This window comes from Xiphophorus hellerii, chromosome 21, assembly GCF_003331165.1.
Source record: "Xiphophorus hellerii strain 12219 chromosome 21, Xiphophorus_hellerii-4.1, whole genome shotgun sequence".
NCBI lineage: Eukaryota > Metazoa > Chordata > Actinopteri > Cyprinodontiformes > Poeciliidae > Xiphophorus > Xiphophorus hellerii.
The window spans coordinates 8,845,524-8,871,879 of NC_045692.1; the positions used below are offsets into that span (position 1 = coordinate 8,845,524).

The following is a 26,356-nucleotide window of genomic DNA, read 5'->3' on the forward strand; positions in this document are numbered from 1 at the left end:
TGGAGCTCACATGAAACCCGCCATAGAGTCAGACGTGCTGAAGTATGATTTATCTAAACAAAACTCCACTAATTTGCCATCGAAACCAAGACCAGGTCTTACATTCTTCCAACAAGCTTTGAAAAGGAATGCTGGTAGCCATATTGCAGATTTTATTTTTAAATATATTATTGAATGTTTTGTGTATGTTTGCCTTGGTCAAATGTGAAGTGTAATATTTCTCCTGAGCTTGGCATTTGAGTTCTTCTCAACTCTTCTTATTCAACAAGTTTATTAGAATTGTTATTTACATTTCTCTCTCTCTACTAGATTTGTTTATCTTTTGGTAACAGAATATGCATCACCTTAAATGTGACAAAGGTTTTAAACCTTTTTATCGCCTTCTTTACACATTTTTGAATGGGGTGAGCAAACGTTTATATCTGCCAAACCGAATCATAAGAAACTCATTCATTATTTTCTGTACCAATTTCCTCCTGTTTGCTCTGCCAGAGCTCTGGAACCTTTGCAAGAGATGCCAACAAGGTGGGGCACTTTGCAGTAATTTACTGCTGAGTAAAAGTGATTACCTTGATAAAAGTAAAAGACGAATAAAATAAAAGTTAAAAGAACCTTGTAAACATTTTATTTTAAATAAAAGTTACGTAGCTCATTTCTATGAGCAGAAGAAAGTTCTGCTTGTGGATTTGCAAACTGAGAACATGTTGGTCTCAAACTGTTTAAATTAAAGGAGCAACTTTATAAATAATAATGTAACACGAAATAAGACATTTTAGCAATGTGACATCATGAATATTTGGGAAGTATTATAATATGGGCATGGTGTTTCTGTGAAGCTTCTCTGTGGTTTTTCTTGTTCTCTGAAACTGGCAGATATTCATCCCATTGTTTGTCTAATAAATGCACTGTTCCTGCTGCCTAAAATTTTAATTGGTTGGTTTAAAAATGAATAGGTTAACATCCTCTTTCACAACAATAGGAAGGATAAAAAGTGCACCAGTAAACTCTGACGTGACATTGACTTCCAAACACAGAAGTTGCTTGTTGGATGTTTTGCTCACTGAGTGAAATTCCTACGAAACCAGATGAACATTTTTCTAGTTTTATCTGCACATTATTCAGGTAAGAACATTTTTAAAATGAAAAATGCTTTTGACAATATGTCTTTTCCTAAACCAGTCTTTTTCTTTGCTATAAAAACTGCCATTGTTTTCATGTTTGAAATTGTTGCTTTAAATTGTACATTGAATTTGTTATCAAAAAGCTATGCTGCAGTTGTTCTTGAGCTCTGTGTCATGTAGTGTAAGTCTGAAGATGGACCAAAATGAAGACAGGAGCTTGGACATGCTCTTTTACTGATTAGAAAAGGAGACCTGCTTTTCCCCTTGGGAAATCCTGGGAAAGTGAAAAAGAATTTAAAACAAAAATTAGACAAATAACAGGGAAACCAGTTTATTCTCATATATGAGAATTGAGGAGAATAAATTAGCTCAAGCACTGTGATTATCTCTATTCGGTTCTCTTGTCCTTCTCCATTCGTTCCTCAGAGTGACACAGAAACAGCCGAGGGACAAGAGCAGGCAGCGGAGGATAAACCGAAAGTTTAAAACACAGGGAAACTAAAGCTAATAGTTACTAATCTAAGAGAACCAGGACTGAACTGTCACAAAAAAAACTTCTCTGGCATTTTTGGTTTTGGCAGCTCAATATAATTATATGATATGTGAAGGTACATGACATACCAGAGGATATTCATGAATGTTGTGATTTGTTTCAAAAGGTAAAATAAAGCAGAGCAGCTGACTTGGAGGAGAGTAACCATGTTAAAAAATATTAGGTACCTTAGAGTTAATGTATGACAAGTTCGTTATCTTTTTATGTAGATTGTTATGGTTACTATTTCTTTGTTAGAGTCTGGTCCAAGCTCTGTGTAATGTTTGAGTTTTTGCTTGGAACGTTTTTGTTGGTTTGTCTGCACAAAACACAATTTGAGGGAGGCAAGTTACAGCTTAACTTTGTATCTTATTTGTGTCTTTTTAAAAGACAGCATAAAGTAACATACTGGTGTACTCTGAAGATGAGCATTAAGGCTTGCACATGGAATGTAAAAGGTTCTAATAATGCAATAAAAAGGAAGCTATCCTAAATAGTTTAAAGAAGGACAGGACCCAAGTAGCGTTTCTACAAGAAACTCTTCTCACGGATGAGGAACATAAAAAATATTTAAGGGAATGGGTTGGTCAAGTTCATTTCTCATCATATTCAACAAATAAAAGGGGAGTCATAATCTTAATACATAAAAATCTCCCTTTCACAGCTTTAGACACATTTAAAGACACAGAAGGTAGAATCATCTTGATTAAGGGTGCTCTATATGGAGAGAGTTTTTTGCTTGGTAGTGTACATGGCCCAAATATGAATGACGAGGATTTCTTTGCAGTCCTTCTCAAACAAATTGCTGAGATGGATTGACCAATCATACTTATCGGTGGTGACTTTAATTGCTCTTTATGCCCTCTCATGGACAGGTGTCCCCCTCAAAACACCCAGTCTAGAAACTCTAGGGCAGTAAAAAATATTCTAGAGGAACTGGATTTAATAGACATATGGAGGCCTTTCAACCCCTTTACAAAAAGCTAAACTTTTCACTCGTTGCCACATTCAACGATGACACGCATCAATTATTTGTTTATGTCAAATCATTTGGTCCACTTTGTGGAAGAAACAGAGATAGGAACTATTTCCCTCTCTGACCATGCTGCTGTTAGGCTGGCGATGCAACCTGCCCAGACCGCTGGATCGCACAGCTTCATGGAGATTAAATAGATTGCTGCTGCTAAAGGAAGACTTTACAAAATTGCTAGAAGAGCAGACAGACTTCTTTTTAGAACTCAATGACAATAATAATACTGACCCCAGATTGGTATGGGATGCTTATAAGGCTTATATGCTGGGGTATAATAACATCGTATTCCAGTCGTAAGAGGAAAGAACAATTAGCAGAACAATATAAAATTGAAAACAAAATTAAAAAACTGGAAGAGGAATATATTGTATCCAAATCAGGTAAATTTCTAGAGGAACTCCAAACAGCCCGGGCCTCACGATCTGATATAACAAAGAAAGCTGAAAAGGATATATTATTTGTGCAGCAAAAGTTCTTCAAATATGGTAACAAACTAAACACATATTTGACAAGATTAGTAAAGAAATCCCCTGGCACAAACTTTATATCCTCAATTCAGGACGAAAACGGTCGTTGTCATATGGATAATAGACGTATAAATGAATGCTTCAAACTGTTTTATGAAAAATTGTACTGTTCCGAAGTAAAAAAAAGGTGCACTAGAGCATGAACTGCTGGATAAATTAAATATACCACAATTGGCACTAGAACAGGGAAACTTATTAGAACGACTCTAGAACGACTCTAGAAATTGAAAATCTTCACTACAATCTGGTAAATGTCCAGGTGCTGATGGATATCCTGTTGAATTTTTTAAAACCTTAAAGTGGCAAAATTAGCTCATTATTACAAAGTCTTTAATACATCTCTTGAAAAATCTAAACTACCTGATACCATGTATATGGCAAATATTATTGTAATCCCCAAAAAGATAAAGACCCAGAACAATGTTCGTCATATCGCCCAATTAGCCTGCTTGGTGTAGACATGAAGATTTTATTCAAGATTTTGGCAACTAGATTGGAAAAGGTAGTCTCCAACATAGTCAATATAGAACAAGCTGGCTTTATAAAGGAGCGTCTGTCATCAAATAATGCTAGACGACTTATTAATATTATTCAACACCTTAACCAGACACAAATACCAGGCATCACTGTTTCAATGGATGCTGAAAAGGCCTTCGACCGTGTTGAACTGGAGTGTATGTTTGAAGTGCTAAGAAGATTTGGACTTGGAGAAAATTTTATAAATTGGGTAAAACTTCTTTATAAAAAACCCACATCAACCGTCTTGACAAATGGCCTCTTATCTGCACCCTTTGGACTGGGTGGGGGGTCGGCGCAGGGAAGCCCTCTCTCTCCGTTACTTTTCTCCTTGGTTATAGAGCCACTTGCAATTGCAATTAGAAAAAAATTGATATTAAAGGTATATTAAAAGGAAAAAAAAGCATATAAAATATTATTATACGCTGATGATATAGACGCTGTGAAATCTATCCCGGCTCTAATTGACTGTGTCAACAAATTTGGTAAGATATTTGGGTACAGGGTAAATAACGGAAAATCTGAAATAATGCCTTTAAATGCCTGTGACCAGGGAGAACCAACTTTCATCAAGCCATTTTGATGGGCTTGATGAAACAGGATTAAAATATCTAGGAATACGCATTACACCTAGAACTAGCCAGCTGTACTCTGAAAACATCAATCCTGTGATTATTCATATGAAGCATAAGTTGGTGAGATGGAAGAAACTCCCCATATCTTTTTTGGGGAGAGTTAACCTTATTAAGATGATAATTCTCCCTAAGTTAATTTATCGAGTGTCTATGCTGTTTTTGTTTAGTGACTCTAAAGATTTAGCTGGAATCAATAAAGCAATATCAGAATTTATTTGGGCAGGCAGGAAACCTAGAATTAAAATTGAGGTCTTACAACTTTCCAGAACTTTGGGTGGATGGGGCCTGCCAAGGTCGAGAACTATGTACTGTCTTTACATGCAAGAATTATTTCACTGTGGGCTACCCACAAACATGCTAATCCATGGCTTGAGATCGAAGGAAGTGTTTGTAAACCTTGTCACCCTATAAACATGTTAAATAAACAAAACCGAGAACTCCCACTCATTGTCAAAGATAATTTTCTAATTACTAATACTATTAAGGCATGGGGCATTCTGAGGAAAATGTTTGGTCAGAATAAAAATTTTTCCATCTCTGACAACATTGGTAGACAACCCGGATTTGACAGTAGAGGGTGCTGGACCTGATCTTAGGTCTTGGCAAGATGCTGGCATTACCAGGATACATGATCTATGGAATGATGGAAAAGTCAAGACATTTGAGGATTTAAGAACACAATATGACATTGTCTCCAGGGACTTTTATGAATATCTTCAAATAAGGCATTACGTTAAGACAAAAATGGACTCACTTGAGCTCCCAGAGGATTATTACTTACTTGAAAAAACTATTCTTGATTGTCATAAACGTGGGAGATTTGTGTCAGGATTCTATGCTGAGCCCTAATTAAAAGATAATATGGAGAATTTAAGATCAACCTGGAATATAACTCTGAAAAGCACAATTGATTCAGAAGCATGGGAAGACATTTTGACTCTACCTTCTAGAATCTCAGTATGTAACCAGTTATGAAGAAATGCAATATAATATTTTACATAATATATATAGCAAGTACACACAAGGAAGTTCTCCAAACTGTCCCACATGTAAAGTAATTACAGTGACTAGAATTCACTGTTTATGGGAGTGTAAAATTATAGAGGCATTCTGGCGAGCAGTATGTCGAGAAATTAGCTCCACTATTTGACAAACACTTCTGCCTAGTACAGTCCCTGTGTCTCCTTGGGTTCATACTCAGTCATCTGGATACTCACAAAGAAATTGTGCAGTTCCTATTGATGTTGGCCAGAAAATCAATAATGCTTAAATGGGTTGGTTGTGATGCCCCTTCGATCCAGCTATGGAAAAATTTACTCTCTGAAGTTATTGTATTAGAAAGATTAAGATACTGTCTGAATGGTAAATTCTCCACTTTAAAAAAGAGATGGCAACGTATTCTTGAATACTTCTAAATTTCAAAATTAAAAGCCCAGTAATGGGAATCCGAATGATGTATATGTTCACGTTTATGTATAAATTGGTTACTTTTCTCAAATGATTGCTGTAATTTATGTACATGCCTCCAGTCTTGTTTTCTGTATCAGTGCTGTATAAGTTTTGTCCTTTTGTTGTTTTTTTTTCCATTTCTTTTGTATAAATGTTCAAAATACCTAATAAACAAAATATATACAGTATATAAAAAAAAAATTAGATTCTCTCACCGTCCCTTAAATCTTTGGAGACCTACCTGAAGTGAAAGCGAATGTCAGAGAAACTCTGATGGAGAGTTCTTTACACTGTTTTATGAAATATATTGTTTGTGCAAAACATATTTTTGCCCATAATGACACCATATATACTTGTAAAATAAAGAGCTCCTCATTAAACTGGCTTCTAAAGTTTAAAAACAAAAACAAAAATAATCATCTAGTGTTATTTTTCTGGTTACCTGCCAATAATGAATCACATATTTGACTAATATTATACGATAAAAATAAACTCTAACCCTATTACTCTATAATCTCATTGTTATTCTGAATTAAAGAAGTTTCATAATCATTTACTAATTTCAGAATTTCCACATTTTGGCAACAACTTCCCCTAGATATTCTTTAGTGAAGATGTGTCTGTAGTCATTATTTAACATTTTTCAATCGCATTAGTTATAACTAACTGTTGATTTTTGTCTTACTTTTTTATGTTTTGTGCTTCAATTCACAATTATTATTATTATTATTATTATTATTATTATTATTATTATTATTATTATTATTATTATTATTAAAAAGCGTGTTCATTGTTAAAGTCATCACAACTCATGTTATTCCTGTGTTTTTCTGACTGTGTGTCAGTTTATATGTAAGGCTACACTATGATGTGACCACATAGTGTAGCCTTCACACAACACACACACACATATCACACACGGGGGTGCACACGCAAATGCACGAATGCACAAACTCTTCTCGATACATGAAATATATCTTTTCTATGAACATTTCAGTACCGTTTTACTGGGATTCATTAATTAATCTGAGCTCTTCATCAGTCTGTCCCCGGGAATGAAAAGTTATTTTTAACATAATTGGCAAACCGGACATTGCTCAGGACGCTGGACGCCCACTTCACTCCTAAAGTAAACAGGCTGCAGCACAAAGAGGAAATATAGATGAATAAATTAACTAACATACAGTACAGACCAACAGTTTGGACACACCTTTTAATTCAATGAGTTTCCTTTATTTTCATGACTATTGACATTGTAGATTCTCACTGAAGGCATCAAAACTATGAATAACACATGTGGAAATATGCACTAAACCAAAAAGTGTAAAACAACTGAAAATACCCCTTATATTCTAGTTTCTTCAAAGTAGCAACCTTTTGCTGTGATTACTGCTTTGCACACACTCTGCATTTTCTTGATGAGCTTCAAGAGGTAGTCACCTGAAATGGTTTTCACTTCATAGGTGAGCCCTGTCAGGTTAATAAGTGGGATTTATTGCCTTATAAATAGTCTGTGAAAATAAAGAAAACCCATTGAATTAGAAGGTGTGTCCAAACTTTTGGTCTGTACTGTATATTCATTAAAATGGCAACATATAAGTAAGCAAACTTACTAAGTGATGAATACAAACCCAAGTGAGACTAAAAGTCCAAACACATACAGATCATGACCTGCTAAACAAATTGCTAAATTAATTTTTACATGAAATTTGTTTAAAACACTGTATTGCAGTTGTTCTCATCTTTTTACAGTCTGATGGCGGCTCTGTCTGAGAACGTGTTGACAGTCAGCATGTTACTGAGTGTCGTCTTCCTTCCAGGTGAGATGTTTGTTCTCTTCCTTTCATTTGGAGACATCACATGAGTCATTACTCTGAAATATTTCATCTTGATATTGTTTAGAGGCTCAACATGTAACAGTTTCCTCCTTAACACAAGGAGCTTATAGTGGACTTCAGGAAGAAGTTTGACATCATGTAGCCACTTACCAGAAATAGAGACTTTGTGGATGTGATGAAGACCTGAAAGAGTTTTTACTTTGTACTTCTTAGAAGAAACAACATCACTAAGAAACTGCTGCTGTCCTTTAATCTTTGCATTATCTTAACTTACTGTCTTTGTACAAAGTATTCCAGCTGCAAACTAACACAATAAAAAAAGCTCCACAGGTGCCTTAAGGTCTCCCAGCAGATAGTCCACTATCCTCTGCCTGCAAACTAGAACTGTATAATTCTCGCTGATTCAGGAACATCATGAAAATTCTCCAATGACATGAACTTCTGCCTTTGGGCAGACGTTTCAGATCTGTAAAGACTAAAACCAAATAGACTGAGAAACAGTTTTTACCCATCAGCCATCACCATGTTGAATGCTGTTAAGTGGTCAATTTGACATGGTCTATATTTTTTAGTCTGTTTTAGTTTTTATCTGGATAATTGCATTAAAGATTTTGACTGTGTGATTTTTCATTGTTACAGTGACAATACAAAGTATATACTATTCTTTTCTAAGAAATTTATCTGCAGGAAGATTTTGCTCCACATCATGTTCATTATTTTTCTGTTATTACAGGTGATGCGGCTGATTGTACCAATCCAGTCCTTATTGCTAACACACCTGGGCAGATGGAAGCTCTGAGTGGATCTTGTTTGCAAGTTCCATGTAGCTTCAATTCAACACATTCCGATTTTGGCAAAACTAAAGTTTATTATGGAATCTGGTTGAAAAATACTGATTCTTTGAATCAATGTCCAAGCTGTCTTATTTTCAACAGCAGTGGGTCAGTTAACAAATATTCACTGAAAATGATTGGAAATGTGAGTGAGAAAAACTGCACCACTCTGTTTCCTGATTTAAATACGAGTTATACTGACACATACTACCTCCGCATTGAGAACGGGGCATTTAGGGCAACAAATGCTTGTTATCCTCTTCATATAAAAGTGAATGGTAAGAAACTTTTTGCTTGTTTATGCAATGATCCTGATGTACAATGTTAAGAATTATTCATATCCAAGACATATTTAGATTGATTTCCTTCAATCGACAAGTTTTTTTTATTGATCCCAAATGAAATATTAAACTCTCAAAAGATAATAAAACAATGTCAAAGAATGATAAATTTTATAACTTCTGCTTTTGTTTACATTCCAAAGATGAACAGAATGAATGTCTTTAATATCTATTTCCTTCAAAGAAAAATTTAGTTTGGATTTACATCATGGAAGTAAAAACAAATACAATTGTAATTTTTAACCACCTTCTTTCACATTTCTATCTGTATCTTGGCAGTTTATTTAAATTATTTTCAGTGATAAGAGATGATATTAAAGTCAGGACTCTGGCTGAACAGCTATAAAACAATTTAATAAAATGTTGATAATATTACTTGTACTTTCACCCTAAAACAGAATTGTGTTCTGCAAATGAGACGTCCATTTCTAACCTGTTTTTTTAATGTGAAATCGCAGATTCTCCTTGGAGTCCCAGCATTAATCTTCCCTCTGACCTGAAGGAGCATCAGTCTGTCACTGTAACCTGCTCAGCTTTCACTCCCTGTCCACAATCACCTCCTGAACTCACCTGGAATCTCCAACAAGACTCTCTCAATCAAACAGAGAAAAACACAGATGGAACCTTTACAACTAAACTCCAGGAGAACATCACTCTGTCAGACACACATGATGGATACAACATCAGCTGTTCTGCCAGATATCCTGTGGTTTTGGGAAACAAGACAGAAGAGACAAAAGTGACTCTTAATGTTTCATGTAAGTGATCCTGCCAGCAGGTCATGGTTCAGCTGTTACTGACCAATAAAGTTCATGTGTGTCTCAATTTTCTCAGATGCTCCTAGAAACACCTCAGCATCCATCAGTCCATCAGGTTTGGTGTCAGCAGGTACCTGGGTGAAGCTGAGCTGCTTCAGCAGAGCCAAACCTCCACCCAGCTTCACGTGGTTCAGGAACAGCAAACATGGAGCCATGAATGTGTCTGTTGGCCAGGTTTACAGCTTCAGTGTTACTGAGGGAGGAGAGTATTACTGTGTGGCTACAAATGATCTGGGTAATGAAACGTCATCCAGGCTCTGTGTTGGAATCAAAGGTAACTGTTTTGTTGCTACATGTTTCAGATTTAGGGCTGCACAGTGGCGCAGTTGGTAGCATTGTTGCCTTGCAGCAAGAGGGTCCTAGTTTCAATTCCTGGCCCGGGGTCTATCTGCACAGAGTGTGCATGTTCTCCCTGTGCATGTGTGGGTTCTCTCCTGGTACTCCGCCTTCTTTCCACAGTCCAAAAACATGACTGTCAGGTTAATTTGTCTCTCTAAATTCTCCCTAGGTATGAGTGTGTGTGTGCATGGTTGTTTGTCCTGTATGTCTCTGTGTTGCCCTGCAACAGACTGGTGACCTGTCCAGGGTGTACCCTGCCTCTCGCCCGGAATGTTAACTGGACATAGGCACCAGCACCTCCCGACCCCTCTAGGGACAAGGGTGTACAGAAAATTGATTGATTGATTCATTTCAGATGTTTTTTACCTTGTGAAATATGAGGTGCTTATTGGAAAGAGACAGATTAATATTAGCAGAGTTTCTTTTGACCAACAAGCAACTCTATAACATATAGGTCTGCTTGCACCAATATATTACTTTGCATATTTCTGTAACAAGTGTTTTAATTTATACTCCAGATTCTCCTTGGAGTCCCAGGCATTAATGTTCCCTCTGACCTGAAGGAGCATCAGTCTGTCACTGTAACCTGCTCAGCTTTCACTCCCTGTCCACAATCACCTCCTGAACTCACCTGGAATCTCCAACAAGACTCTCTCAATCAAACAGAGAAAAACACAGATGGAACCTTTACAACTAAAATCCAGGAGAACATCACTCTGTCAGACACACATGATGGATACAACATCAGCTGTTCTGCCAGATATCCTGTGATTTTAGGAAACAAGACAGAAGTGATAGCCGTAATGCTTAATGTTTCATGTAAGTGATCCTGTCCGCAGGTCATGGTTCAGCTGTTTCTGATCAATAAAGTTCATGTGTGTCTCATTTTCCTCAGATGCTCCTAGAAACACCTCAGCATCCATCAGTCCATCAGGTTTGGTGTCAGCAGGTAGCTGGGTGGAGCTGAGCTGCTCCAGCAGAGCCAAACCTCCACCCAGCTTCACCTGGTTCAGGAACAGTGAACATGGAGCCATTAACGTATCTATGGAGCAGATTTACAGCTTCAATGTTCCTGAGGGAGGAGAGTATCACTGTATGGCTACAAATCATCTGGGTAAATGAAAGGTCATCAGTTATACTAGTTACAATGAAAGGTAATTAGTTAAACTTAAAAGTCTACTTTGAGAAATAACTGCCTGTAATTATTTGTAATATATGTATCTGTTTTCTTTCTGTAAGGTGAAAAACCTTTGGTGCCCGTCACCGTGGGGATTATTGTGGTCATCTGCTTTCTTGTTTTTCTGGTTGTGTCTGTTTGGTGAGTTTCACCTATTAACATTTTCAGATGAAATAAAGGTCCAAGACTAAGTAGAACGCTCCACTGTAAACATTACTTTTGTACAGCTTCAAATATATATTACTAGATAGGTAAGAGATTGGTTCAAAAAGTATTACATCAAATGTGAGTTATACAAAAAGGTTTGAAGGAGGATGTGTTTTGTTCATTTCACATTCGTTATTTTCGAACAGCCGAAAATATTACATTTGGAAACCTTTTAGTCAATAAATTAATACATACATTAGTGAGCTCAAAATGGCAGACTTAAGTTTTACAGATGACATTATAGAGATTTATTCAGATTGTTTACAGAATTTATTCACTCTTGGTGGCAGATTGTTGGAGTAGCCCTTTTTTTTTTTAGACTTCTGTACATCATTTCATTTGCTCGAGAAATTGCAAGTTTGGATAATTATCTTCTCTGGTTTAGGATTTTTTACCCTTCCTTTTTAAATTTTACCCAGTTGCTATGATGCATACATATGGCAACAAGATGATGTTTTCACAAATGGGAGCAATTATTAGCATCTCAACAAGTCAAATTATACCTGAAATATAGACTCAATTCCCACAGTTGTAAATGCAGGTTTCGTGGACGTAGAGCAGAACCAAAAAGCAGAGAGAGAAGGAGATAGTTTGAGCCAGATATTTCATCAATAATGGGAAAGGGTTCCATCTCTATATAGAGACTCCTAAGTCTCTGTCTAATCATGCAGCCAGACAGAGATTTAAAAAGAAAACAACATATGGGTACAGTGTAGCTTACCTTACCGCTACCAGTGTGTGAATATGTGAGCAATTGAAGGTACTATCAATCTGCAACTGCATAGATCTTACTTGATCCTAAGGTAGTAGTTGCTGACTACCACATTACCTAAAACATGGTTGGTCAAGTCTAGTCTTCAAGATCTGCCATCCTCCCACCAAATCTAAATTTCTTGACCATATGCAACCCATATCTGACTTTTTCCCGACGGCATGAATAGCTCACTTCCAATCTTTCCAGCCCCATTAAAACCAGATTTGTGCCACTACTGTATGTGGTACCAGATGTGGAAACATATAGCGTATAATGTAACATGTAGTTTTGAAAGAAACTGTTATCAGAATGGTCATGCTACATTTATCCAAATTTTACATCATTGCTGTGAACCGTGCATTATTATTCTGCAGCAGATGTAATAATTCCAGACATTAACAGATAACTGGAAATTATAATTATGAAATTATGAAATAAGTCTGTGTCACTGAAGCACATCACATGACAACTCCACCGCTCTCCTGGCTCCGACTACACATCCAAATTTCTCAACTTCTCAACAGAAATTGCAGTCAATGTTCTGCAAAAGACCATTGCTATTAGTTGTTCTTCCTTTTTTATTGACTTCATCTGTGTTATGATTTTGTGACAATACTGCTGACTCCCGGTGTTGTCACAAAGATCGCTTCATAGACAGCTGCATCCATTATAACTTCTCTAAACAGTCTTCCGTGCAAGCGGGTCATTTTGGGAACTAAAACCATCCACACAGAAGTCTGAGTGCATCATTCAGTGAGTTGTATGAAGGACTATAAAAGAAATGGATTTCAGCAAAAAATAAAATAAATAGTGGAATTAAGCATCAAGACCTGCTATATTAAGGTAGCTTAAAATTTGCAGGATGGTAGCTCTTGAGGTCCAGACTTGGGCATCATAGACCTAAAACAAAGACTCTGAAGTTTTCTGGAGCCTCCTTTAGGTGAACACAATAAAACACTGAGAATGGGGATTAATAGGAAGCTTGACCTTCAAGTGGCGACTGTTTTGGTTCCACTCACACCTTATACCACTCCCTAAACCACTGTGGATTATTCCTTTGCCACTGGTATTGTCACTGCTTATGTAGCAATCCCTAAGACATACTGCTGCAATGCATCCTGGGAGCCTGTTTGGGATAAACAAGGTTGGAGCTGACACCATTGGCCCAATTGGTCCTCACACTGGGCCGTTACAATATTGTAAGTACGGGGAATGTCCATTGATGCTCCCTTCATTGTTTTATGAAAATGACATTGTAGACTCCAAATTGTGACTGATCTGCCATGGAATCTGCCCCATGGTGAAGATAGTTTTTAGTCTCATGATGCCCTAGTATTGGCCACACCCAACATCTTATTTGGCCAAAGAAACATAGAAACACTATGTCTTGAAAAAAAAAAAAATCTTTGATAGCTCAACACTGTAGTCTAAGACAAAAACATCACAGAAACAGGCTCATGAGTCTGCGCTAGTAGTCATTCCCCTTTCGTCTACAAATAAGTAATGGCTGTAAATTTGTTAGCTTTAGAAGACCATGAAAATGTATCATTCTTTGTAGGAAGAATAACAACAACAAAACAGCTAGCATCCTTTTTGGCAATTTCCTTATATTCAGGCTGATTAGTGAGACAGCGTATGCTCCGACATGAAACTGTACTACAAATTAAACTCGTTAACAAAGCAATGTGAAAGAAACATTGTGCCTACTATTGGTTCTTTTTCATTTTCTTAGTGTACGTTCTAATCAGGTTTTCTCTAACCTCCTGAGACCCTGCATCCTCATATGAGGACATTACATTTTTGTAAACACAGATGTAAATAATAACATTGATTGAATGGTCTTATCGTCACACAGATAGACCCAATGTCCTCGTCTGAGGACATTGGGTTTTGAGATAACCACTTATTGTAGAAAGCTAAAATTTCATTTTTAGGCTAATTGGGTCCTTATGATCCCAAATGACAAGGAGAAAATGTATATGCAAAAACAGACCCATTGTCCTCATATGAGGGCATTGGTTTTGACATAGTTCAAGAGCACATAGAAAGCTAAAATTTAATTTCAACTAAAATTAGGTCATACTAATCCCAAATAGTAAGGAGACATAAAAAATGCACATCAAACAAAAGCCTGGGTCTCAGGAGGCTAAAACAAAAGCTTGAAAACCCAACAGTATTTCAAGCTAACCAGATATAAATGGGATTGAATTACGGTAATTATCTTTTTCAAATGTTTTTTGCATATTAGTCTTGACTCTCTCTCTGTTTGTGTTATCACCTGAAACACAGCACCATTATTCTGACAGCTCTCTAATGTCTTGCAGGTATTTTATGTCCAAACATTCACCTCCACAAAAGCTTCAGGTGGGGAAATGTTCATCCTTTGTGTGCAGCGCTGCTGTGAGATTTTGTTTACATATTTGTTACCTTCTGAAATTTTCTTTTTCTGCAGAGTCAAATGGACATAGATCTTGGTGTTCAGAATCCAGCATTTGAGCAAGAGGAAGAACTGCATTATGGGGAAATCAAAGTAATCAAGAAGACACCCAAAGTTTCACTTATTCCAGTGCAGGACAATGAGCAGCAGGAGACGATATACGCACAGGTCAAAGTGTCAACACCAGAAAACCCTTCAACACAGCCGGATGACAGCCCAGAGAATAACTACGCTGAAGTGAAGAAAAAATAATGCTTGTCGTAAGAGAAGAAATTTTTTCTTTTGTTTTGTGTCATGAATCTATTCACTTTAGACAAAAAGAGGATTTGTTTCTTTCAACCTGCAGGTCCTTAAGTTTTTATGGTCTGTATTCCATTTTCTCCAACGATTTCAACATTCAACTTTTTCTCAGCTCTGAATTTCAAACAAATCTTTTTTTTTTTTTTTTTTTAAATCAGGGCTATTCGGAAAAGTTTATATATATCTATATATATATCTATATATATCTATCTATCTATATATAGATATATAGATATATATATATATATATATATATATATATATATATATATATATATCTATATATAGATAGATATATATATAGATATATATCTATATATATCTATATATATATCTATATATATATATAGATATATATATAGATATATATATATTATATTATATTTATATTTATATTTATATATATATATATTGAAAATGTTTAGCAAACTCAGCTTCCCTAAATATTTTTTTTTCCAGATGAATTGTAAAGCACTAATTTATGTGACTAATTTATGTGGCTGATTTGTAACCTTTCAATTGGATAAACTTCAAGATCTGAATTGGTTTGGTTGACTTTTCAAGTTAGCCGTTTATACTCACATTCTTACTTTGAAAGGGGTTAAACTGTTTATGCAGCAGTCCAGTTTCCTTTCCTCATATTTTATCTCTTTTGTTCCTCCAATAACTTTATTTAAAATAAGAAAAGTACAGGACCAAATAAAGTGGACAACAGAAACCAAGATATAAATATAAATACATTATAGAAATGCAAATTAATGTCAAAAGTATTGGTGTTCGAGGGCTGTAGTCTTTCAAGGGCTTTAGCATTTAAACTTGATTTTAAGGACACTAGAGTCCTACATGTATTGAAAATAAGAAAATCTGATGTGAGTTTTTTTTTGCAGATGCTTGGAGGCATGAATATGATATTTAATATAAATACTAAAAAAAGTTAACATTTAAAAAGTTTGTATCACTAAGGTCACATTTTTCTATTCCAAATAAAACAGCCGTAGTTGTTACTGTCCGGTTAGGTCAGGCTTTTATTAAAAGTAAAGAACTCTTGATCCTTGGATCACTGAACTCAATGTTCAAGATAACCGTGTCATCAGTTTGCAGCTAATCTGCTTTTGACTATGTTTCTTTTATAGCCAGGATTAAATCAAAATATATGTAAATAGTTTTGTTCTGCTTATGTGGTTGAAATGTACGGGATATATTTGATCATATATTTCTGGATATGAATTTGATGTGTTTGTCATAATGTTTCTTGAGATGATATTTGTTGTAAATTTGTGCTTCATAAATCAAAAGTAAATACAACTAAATGAAGCTCTTCACCTTTGGCTTCTCATGGTGTAGTAATCTGATTACTTTTATATAAGCTCAACTAAAGTACCAAAAGTGTCATTTGATAATTCTTCAGAGCCGGGTGGAATAAATGCAAATTAAAAATGATGTTTTTCATTCAAAATGAACAGCACCAAAACTTCTCGTTTTTTAACCCCCACACCTTCTTCAGTTTCCCAGATTATTTCATATATTGCTTTTGACTTTGTTAAATGTTAGATGTAAAATCCCAGATTCTCCTTGGAGTCCCAGCATTAATCTTCCCTCTCACCTGAAGGAGCATCAGTCTGTCACTGTAACCTGCTCAGCTTTCACTCCCTGTCCACACTCACCTCCTGAACTCACCTGGAATCTCCAACAAGACTCTCTCAGACAAACAGAGAAAAACACAGATGGAACCTTTACAACTAAAATCCAGGAGAACATCACTCTGTCAGACACACATGATGGATACAACATCAGATGTTCTTCCATACATCCTGCGGCTGAAAAAAGCAACACAGCAGAGACAAAAGTGACTCTCAGTGTTTCATGTAAGTGATCCTGTCAGCAGGTCATGGTTCAGCTGTTTCTGATCAATAAAGTTCATGTGTGTCTCATTTTCCTCAGATGCTCCTAGAAACACCTCAGCATCCATCAGTCCATCAGGTTTGGTATCAACATTATGTTTCTTTGAAGCTACTCTGTGGTTTTCCTCGTACTCTGAACCTGGCAGTCATAATATTCATCCTATGCTTTGCCTAATAAATGCACTGTTCCTGCGTTTAAATATTAACAGGCTATCCTCCTCTTTTACAACAAGAGGAAGGATAAATATTGCACCAGTAAACTCTGACGTGACATTGACTTTCAAACACAGAAGTTGCTTGTTGGATGTTTTGCTCACTGAGTGAAATTCTTACGAAACCAGATTCACATTTTTTTCATTTTATCTGCACATTATTCAGGTAAGAACGCTGTAAAAATGAAAGTGCTTTTGACAATGTGTTTTTCCTAAACCAGTATTTTTTCTTGCTATAAAAACTGCCATTGTTTTTTTTTGAAAATAGTTGTTTTTAGTTATACATTCAATTTGTTATCAAAAAGCTATGCTGCAGTTGTTCATGTACAAGTTTGAAGATGGACCAAAATGTATGAGGGGTCGTTCAGGACAAGAACTGTGTTTTCTCTCACACACACTACTACAGATTCTCACACAAACACAAGACTAAAATTGCACTTACACACTGTTAAAATATCACACACAGCCAAAGAGTACCTACGACCGCCGATGTTGTGGCTATATGTGCTACCTCATCAGCAATTTTCGAAAGGTAGCATCGACAGATAGACATGGCTGTCTAGATCCGCTGCGGTAGGAAAATCTGATGAGGAAGCACAGATAGTCAGAACACCTATCAAACCAAAAGCCCAAATGTTGAGCACAGGTTGATATTGTCACAGAAAGTAGCTACACGGATGACTGCCCTTCATCTTCTCCCTTTGTCCTCTTTGGGAAGTTAGCACTTCCACCCTCAGATTGAACCTCCCAGAGGCAAAGCTTGGAAACTAAATGATACTGCAGTTTTCATGTTAGGTTTTAGTTTTTCTACAATTCAGTGGCTCTTTTGTAGTTATTACCTTTTCAATAGCTATCAGATATGGACTGCAAGAAGCTCACCATCTATTGGTGACAACATGTCGCAACAAATAAGTAAAACTGTACTTCCCTCAAACATGAAATTTTCTCTAAAACGTCCCATAAAACTTGCTTGACATCGTATTGAGATACAAAAGCTTTTTTTCAAATTTTTGCTAAAGCCTTTATTCTCGCTGGTGTTGTTGGCACATTCTTGTATCACTCTATTGCAGTGCTCCTGTACCTACTTCTTTTGTTCAGTTCTGTCTGAATAAATCAAATCAGCTCCAGTTCCTTCTGAATATATCATCCTTCCCCCCTTTCATTGTAAGTTTGTTACCTAACGCTACACGTCTGGCAAAACAGTTTCTACTTTATTCGTTGGATTGTCAACTAGACTATAGGATCACAGCTGCTCCAGCTGTTACTCAGGGTAAGAGCCATCTCTCTTTTTAAGGCGGATTTCATGTCCTGCTTCGGATTGTTTGACTATCCAAAGCAGTCAAACAGGCCTGTTTGACTGCTTTGACTATATAAATTTGGTGAATTTATATAGTCAAGCAGACTTATATAAATTCTGTCGAAATGTGTGACCTGTCTAGAAACAAAGGAGGTCTGTCAGAGTCTGATGGTGTCTGAGAACATGCTGACGGTCAACATGTTACTGAGGGTCTTCTTTCTTCCAGGTGAGATGTTTGTTTTTCTTGTCTGAAATCTTTGTTCTTTACATTTGAAGGCTCCGCATGTAACATGAATCATGTTACATGATGCAGCTGAACTGGATTGTATCAATCATGAACTTTCGCTTGAAGGCGATTTGCTCCACATCATTTTCATCATTTGTCTGTCTTCACAGGTGCTTTGGCTGGTTGTCCCAGTTCTTTCCTCTTTGTTAACATGCCTCGTCAGATGGAAGCACTGAGTGGATCTTGTCTGCAAATCCCATGTAGCTTCAGTGTAACTCATCCTGAGTATAACGCCACTAATTCGATCCTTGGAATTTGGTTTAAAAATACCACAGTTACCTCCTCCAACCCAAACCCTCTTATTTTCAAAAGCGATGGGTCAGTCAACAAGTATTCACTGAACATGATTGGAAACATGAATGAGGAAAACTGTACCACTGTGTTTCCTGATTTAAAGACTACTTATACTGACACTTACTACCTCCGCATTGAGAAGGGGAAATTCAAAGCAAACGCCGTCTGTGAACCTCTTCATATAACAGTAGGAGGTAAGAAAGTTTTTGTTTAGTGTATTTTGATACTGATATACAAAGTTATTCCAAATTATTCACACCCTGATTGAAATTACTTTTCTTTAATCAAGAAGTTTGATTCCAGTGGGAAAGGAAATGACATCTCAAAAGAAATATATGTAAAAAGTACATTAGTACATTTTACACAGTAAAAAGTAAAATGACACATACATTTTATGTTAATATGGCACTTTCAATTGCTATAAAAATGCTGTATTGATTAAAACTATCTTCAGAATTTGAGGACTTGGAATTGGCCCTCTATCGCTACATCATAACATAATATGGAGCTAAACCAGGTCAATTTTGCATAATTTAAGAGATTACTTAAATCTTATAATTACCAGGGTACAAATAAATCTGAGTAAAACAGTGTTACAATGGTATGATTGAATTTTAAGGGTCACTCATTCAAATAGAATGCTTGAACGTTTTTAAAATGTGAACAAAAACTAAAAATACATGTCAAATTGAACAAGAAAATGAGTCATCCTTGGAAAACAATCACCTACTGTGATGAGAATGAGGCCTTACTTTTGAGATATTCTCTCTTTTCTTCAAGCTAGCAAATGCTTCAATATAACCACTTAAAAAAATGAGGAAAAAATTACAAAATATTATGTACATATTTCCTGTTTGTGACATGTCGACTATGTTGAAAACCTGTTGAGGGTTACAGTTATTCAGTGGACTTACTTCACACATTTCACTTTTTAACCTGCTAGTTTCATTTAAACTCGCAGATTCTCCTTGGAGTCCCAGCATTAATGTTCCCTCTGACCTGAAGGAGCATCAGTCCTGGTCACTGTAACCTTGCTCAGCTTTCACTCCCTGTCCACAATCACCTCCTGAACTCACCTGGAATCTCCAACAAGACTCTCTCAGACAAACAGAGAAAAACACAGATGGAACCTTTACAACTAAAATCCAGAAGAACATCACTCTGTCAGACACACATGATGGATACAACATCAGATGTTCTGCCAGATATCCTGTGATTGGAGGAATCAAGACAGCAGAGACAAAAGTGACCCTCAATGTTTCATGTAAGTGACCCTGTCAGCAGGTCATGGTTCAGCTCTTTCTGACCAATAAAGTTCATGTGTGTCTCATTTTCCTCAGATGCTCCTAGAAACACCTCAGCATCCATCAGTCCATCAGGTTTGGTGTCAGCAGGTAGTTGGGTGGAGCTGAGCTGCTCCAGCAGAGCCAAACCTCCACCCAGCTTCACCTGGTTCAGCAAACATGGAGCCATGAATGTGTCTGTGGGGCAGGTTCACAGCTTCAGTGTTCCCGAGGGAGGAGAGTATCACTGTGTGGCTACAAATGATTTGGGTAATGAAATGTCATCCAGGCTCTGTGTTGGAATCAAAGGTAACTGTTTTTTGCTTCATGTTTCAGATTCATTTCAGATGTTTGTTTTCTAATGAAATATGAGGTGCTTAATGGAAAGAGACAGATTCATATTGCCAGAGTTTTTTTTTAACTACAAGCAGCTCTATAACATATAGATTTGCTTGCACCAAAATCTTTCTTTAATTATTTTCGCAAAATGTTTTTTAATGTAAAACCCCAGATTCTCCTTGGAGTCCCAGCATTAATGTTCCCTCTGAGCTGAAGGAGCATCAGTCTGTCACTGTAACCTGCTCAGCTTTCACTCCGTGTCCACAATCACCTCCTGAACTCACCTGGAATCTCCAACAAGACTCTCTCAGACAAACAGAGAAAAACACAGATGGAGCCTTTACGACTAAACTCCAGGAGAACATCACTCTGTCAGACACACATGATGGATACATCATCAGATGTTCTGCCAGATATCCTGTGATTTTAGGAAACAAGACAGAAGAGACAAAAGTGACTCTCAATGTTTCATGTAAGTGACCCTGTCAGCAGGTCATGGTTCAGCTCTTTCTGACCAATAAAGTTCATGTGTGTCTCATTTTCCTCAGATGCTCCTAGAAACACCTCAGCATCCATCAGTCCATCAGGTTTGGTGTCAGCAGGTAGCTGGGTGGAGCTGAACTGCTCCAGCAGAGCCAAACCTCCACCCAGCTTCACCTGGTTCAGGAACAGCAAAGATGGAGCCATGAATGTGTCTGTGGGGCAGGTTCACAGCTTCAATGTTACTGAGGGAGGAGAGTATTACTGTGTGGCTACAAATAATCTGGGCAATGATTCATCATCAAGGATCTGTATTAGTACTAAAGGTAAAGGTTAGTTTCTTTATCTTTTGGTCTTTTCTTATTCTTTTAAAACACAAATATACTGTATGTAATGACACTGGGTGGGGACCCGGAAATTCAACCACACACAGGAGTTGCAAAGGAAAAAAAGTTTAATTAAACTTTTTTTTAATTAAACCCGGAAATTCAACCACACACAGGAGTTGCAAAGGAAAAAAAGTTTAATTAAATTTTCAGATACTGGTTGCGGCTCCGGATGTGGTCATCCAACACAGCACTGAGAAGAGAGGAGAGAAGGCTGGTGATGCACCGATAGAGGGGTAACTTAGATATGTTCAGCTTAACTGACCTGTAGTGCAATGGACGGGTGGAGCAGAGAACCCAGGAGGAGACTAAGACGATAATCAGGCAGAGGTCATACACAGGAGAGCAGAGAGAGCAAACTTAGCTTGAGGGGCAGGCAATAGTCGATGGTCGTGAGGCAAAGCTTGGGCCAGGGTCCAGAAATCCAGAACAGTTGGGATCCGTGAAGGGCTTGGCAGGGGTGGTCAATCGGTGGACAGAAAAGGGTCGAAGAAACACTGAAGGCTTTTAAGGAAACGCTGGATCTCTACTGGCTCGTGGCTGTCGATAATCTGGCAAGGAGGCAGAGGCTGAGGGGAGTTTAAGTAGGGCAGGGACCAGGTGGAACAGGTAAGCAATCAGCAGGCGTGGCAGGTGAACTGAATGAGTGTTAACGCACAGCATGGACAGGACAGAACATGAATCATGACAAGTATAATTTTATGATCATGTAAGAAACTCTGTTGAAACAAACATACAACAATTCATTCAGAGTTTGTTGTATTTTAGATTAATATACTTAGAGCTGATCTGAAGCTCATATATGTGATGTGCCATGAGAAAACCTGGAACATATCGCAGGTGCAAAAATGGAGAAAAAGAAAATAAACACTAAAAAATTCAGAGAATCATCAGTTTTCTTGATTATTTCATGTATTGCTTTGACTTTGTTAAATGTTTGTCTGATGTGAAACCGCAGATTCTCCTTGGAGACCCAGCATTAATCTTCCATCTGACCTGAAGGAGCATCAGTCTGTCACTATAACCTGCTCAGCTTCAACTCCGTGTCCACACTCACCTCCTGAACTCACCTGGAATCTCCAACAAGACTCTCTCAGACAAACAGAGAAAAACACAGATGGAGCCTTTACGACTAAACTCCAGGAGAACATCACTCTGTCAGACACACATGATGGATACATCATCAGATGTTCTGCCAGATATCCTGTGATTTTAGGAAACAAGACAGAAGAGACAAAAGTGACTCTCAATGTTTCATGTAAGTGACCCTGTCAGCAGGTCATGGTTCAGCTCTTTCTGACCAATAAAGTTCATGTGTGTCTCATTTTCCTCAGATGCTCCTAGAAACACCTCAGCATCCATCAGTCCATCAGGTTTGGTGTCAGCAGGTAGCGGGGTGGAGCTGAGCTGCTCCAGCAGAGCCAAACCTCCACCCAGCCTCACCTGGTTTAAGAACAGTTCAGAAGGAGCCATTAAGTTATCTGTGGGCCAGGTTCATAGCTTCAGTGCCATACAGGGAGGTGAATATTATTGTATAGCCATAAATGATCTGGGAAATCAAACATCTCCAGTGATCCATGTTACTGTCACTGGTAAGTTGGTAACTACATGTATATTGTATCTTCTGTTCTGCAACATATAGATAATCTCTCTAAACTCAGAACGTTTTGTATGTTTCATTAAGGTTTGCCATTTAACCCTCTTTACTGGGGAATCATTCCAGTAGGATGTATAATGTTCATCTGTCTCTTTGCTGGCTTTTGGTGAGTATCAGAAATTAAATTTGTGAGAAGCTAAACCCAGGTAACCCTGTCCAAGTACGTTTCTTCTCACTGCAGTGGGATTTTGTCCCTACTGGGAAATATGAAGGCTGAAAGAAGATCTTTTCCTTTTGCTCCATGAAGGGTGCTTGAACCTAATTGCAAACCAAATCTAATTTTTGAGATCATTACACATCCTCTCCAGTAATTAGATAATTTACACTTAAACATAATTTTAAACTTTTGTAGGTAAGAATTAACAGCATAAAAAAATACTTTGGTAAGAAACTAAGAAGACACTTTCAAACTGGATGTCTTGTTTTGTTTTTTGAGTAAGTGTGTTGTTCATTTTGCTTTGCTGCTGTTCTGAATAGTGCATGTGTACAGGGATCAAGATTGCAAAATTCACAGAGTTCTGCCTTTTAAGGACAGAGTAAATTTATTTTTGTGCCATGAGATGCTTATTGTTGACTTATTATTTGGAATTACAGATTAACCAACAATGAATCCAACCTCGAATTATATTTCAGGGCTGGTTGAGTGTCTCCAATATATTGGATAATTATTATCTGAATAATTGAGAGAATAAGCCATGACATCGGTTTCAGCTTACAGTCATGGTACACATGTACAGCATATGTAGTGTGTGTCTTCAGTCATGCAGTCGAATTATTATTATTTTGCTTATCCCAAAAATGTAGGGTAGGCAAGCTTATCTGGAGATCCATTTGTATATTGTACTGTTGTATCAAATCCATAGTAAAATGACTTGTAAACTTTTTTTCTATGTCATTGAAATAAAAGTCAGTTATGCAATGACATGAATAGGGCATTGAGGCAAGAGGAAGATGTTTCAGTAACAGAGTTCTTGTTACTGAAATGTTGGCACTTAACCTACAGCATGAATAACTTTGGATCCTTGCTGGCAGTCCCCTCTCAAAATACTGTGTTGCTCTTGATTTGTATTTACATTTTATGGTTGAGTTAGTGTTACTGAAACAGATTTACCTGTCTATGAGATACTGCATGATTCTGGTAGACAAAGTCCTTGACTTAATATCTGAATCTTAACATTTTTATTTTATGCCCAAGCTTTGTAATATTCTTTCATTTGCTTTAACATCCTGTAAAGTAATTTTGATTGTCTTGAGTATGTAGGACGCCATATAAATAATCTTCCCTTGCCTTATTATCTATGTCTGCCAGGTACTTTATCTCCAAATACCGAGCTCCCAAACTGACTCAGGTGAGTAAATATTACAGTTGTATCTACAGAACTGCAATCAGTTTTTACTTGTACATTTTTCTTTCACATCATCTGCATGAACATTGTTTGTTCTTCAGACTCAAAACAGCGATGTCCAAATGTCAGCCGCTAAACCAGAGGAACAATTGCATTATGGAGAAATAGCATTTTGCAGAAAGACGCCTGAAACGTCCTCCGAATTGGTGCAGCACAACGAACAGACTGTGTACGCGGAGGTAAAATTGTCGCAGCGAGGAATCAGCTCATAGCAGACTCCTGAGAACCCCGAGGATCTTAGCTGTGAAGAAAAGAAAGAATAATTTCTGTTGTGTGATGGCAAACATCTAAGTTTTGTCTGTGTAAGGGGAAAGGTTATGATAAAGATGGAGAGTCTGCACCTCAAGACCTTGTCACCCTCCAATGCGCATGCTTCTGTCACTTATTAGGGATGAATGAAATTGATTGAAAGGTTTTCTATGATATTTTGTAATATTTATTGGAATAACAACAAGAGTGATGAGAAAACAGATTTAATTTCAATCTCCTTTGGTAAAAGACTATGGCTGTGAGTGAATTTCCCCTCAAAGCTACCATTTAAGCTGGAGTCGGATTTAGCCTCGCGCTCGAGGTAACAGAGTTCCAATTAATATAGTCAAAGAAATAAGCATTTTAACATGACGTCCAAGAAGAAATGGTTCACCGTACCTCTCACAAACATTGCTTAAAGAATTACTATGCATACAAAAGCACAACTTTTAATTTGTTCAGTTTACAGTTACTGGTGCTACATGTAACAATGTAGCACTCTTCCATCATAGATACTTCTGTTGATGCCTGGAGCGGCCATGTTGATTTGTGAATTTACCGTCACCAGTTGCAACTGTCAGAGGTGCTACCTCTGTCCCAGTGTGAAGTCCGACTTCAGGGGGTCATTTTTCCAACTGAGGAGTCAGAAACTTTGAGTACCAACTACAAATGGAGCGCAAGAAGTTCCTTAACTTTGAAATTTGAGTAAAAAAATTTTACTCAAATCTAGTAACATTAGAAAACCATGTAGAAAAAGGTTTGATTAAACAAAAAATCCTGTGGTTTTCTAGAAACACTAGAAAACCAGTTTGTTTTTTTTTTACTTTAAGGTGGTTCTAAATAGTCATGGAAAATTTCAGAACCAAGTTATTGCTGTTATGTCCTAATACGTAAAACATGCAGATTATTAGAGATTGTACTTTCTTTTTGTTTCCTTACTTTCTTTCTTTTTTTACTTAGACCGTAACTATATAGCACAATGTTTTATGTTGAATGATAGATTGCAGGTTAGTTGGTGTTTCTGGTAATGTCTGGACTTCCCATTTCTGTAGTGACTAGTGATTATTCACAATTTGTGGTCAAATTGTGCTATTGTACAAGACAATGCATTAGTTCTCTGCATTATGAACAAGCTATTATGTGGACAATGTTGCTAATTTTTTTTTGTTCAAAAAAGGAAGGGTTGCCTTCCCTTTTCCAAGGTTCAGTGAATGGCACACGATTTTAAAACTCAGTAAACGCACAAATAAGGAAGTAAAGTTTTTTTTTCTTTTTCTGAAGCTCAGAAAATGATTGTTTTCTATACGTTCACCTGTTGCCAGTAAAATAATTAGCACATTTTCCGGAATTTAAACTTATATTACTCAGTTTGTGCTTTTCTCCTATTTTTCCCTTCATCACAGAAATAACGGCGCTCGTAAAATAACATGCTTTAGCATTTGTTGGGTAAGTGTGCCAATGTGTGTTTTTTAATCAAAGCTGGTGGGAAAATATAACTTCTGTAATCTTTAAAAAAAAAAAAAAATCTTGCCTTATAAATAAGCTGGGACAATTATTCTTCAATTATTCTTTTTAACTTTCCCTTGACTTATGTAACATGTTAAATGCTTATTAGATAAAATAAACCCATTATTACATTTTTTTCTCTGTTTTCAATATCATTCCAATTTTTTTGTCTGAGTTATCAATTTTCTTTTTATGTCAACAGA

At 36.9% G+C, this 26,356-nt stretch overlaps 2 protein-coding genes across 3 annotated transcripts in view; both read left to right on the plus strand.

Annotated features, from left to right (window-relative positions):
* The first annotated feature begins 992 nt into the window (after positions 1-992).
* LOC116711541 (sialic acid-binding Ig-like lectin 14) lies at positions 993-18,097 on the plus strand. The gene is made up of 7 exons (XM_032550872.1): positions 993-1,122; positions 7,566-7,633; positions 8,385-8,762; positions 9,284-9,583; positions 9,660-9,917; positions 16,423-16,722; positions 16,799-18,097. The coding sequence occupies exons 1-7, from the start codon at positions 1,049-1,051 to the stop codon at positions 17,080-17,082; spliced, it is 1,662 nt and encodes a 553-aa protein (XP_032406763.1). The 5' UTR covers positions 993-1,048; the 3' UTR covers positions 17,083-18,097.
* Positions 18,098-18,219: 122 nt separating this feature from the next.
* Positions 18,220-26,356, plus strand: part of LOC116711537 (myelin-associated glycoprotein-like) — a 74,405-nt gene continuing 66,268 nt past the window's right edge. Inside the window, exons 1-9 of one of the 2 annotated variants that reach the window (XM_032550868.1) lie at positions 18,220-18,493; positions 18,664-19,041; positions 20,642-20,941; positions 21,018-21,281; positions 22,294-22,593; positions 22,670-22,927; positions 23,020-23,098; positions 24,302-24,341; positions 24,440-26,279. In XM_032550868.1, the coding sequence (XP_032406759.1) occupies positions 18,436-18,493; positions 18,664-19,041; positions 20,642-20,941; positions 21,018-21,281; positions 22,294-22,593; positions 22,670-22,927; positions 23,020-23,098; positions 24,302-24,341; positions 24,440-24,610 (1,848 nt within the window). In that variant the 5' untranslated portion in view covers positions 18,220-18,435 and the 3' untranslated portion in view covers positions 24,611-26,279. Of the gene's footprint in view, positions 18,494-18,663; positions 19,042-20,641; positions 20,942-21,017; positions 21,282-22,293; positions 22,594-22,669; positions 22,928-23,019; positions 23,099-24,301; positions 24,342-24,439; positions 26,280-26,356 lie in introns of those variants that run through there. The other variant, XM_032550866.1, reaches the window with a different exon arrangement.

What these genes read in the sequence shown, in the direction of transcription:
- LOC116711541 (XM_032550872.1), top strand. Translation starts at nt 1,049, where the DNA reads ATGTTTTGCTCACTGAGTGAAATTCCTACGAAACCAGATGAACATTTT. An exon ending in GAGTGTCGTCTTCCTTCCAG is followed by an intron (nt 7,634 to 8,384) that starts GTGAGATGTTTG and finishes CTGTTATTACAG; the next exon opens with GTGATGCGGCTGATTGTACC. An exon ending in TCTTCATATAAAAGTGAATG is followed by an intron (nt 8,763 to 9,283) that starts GTAAGAAACTTT and finishes GTGAAATCGCAG; the next exon opens with ATTCTCCTTGGAGTCCCAGC.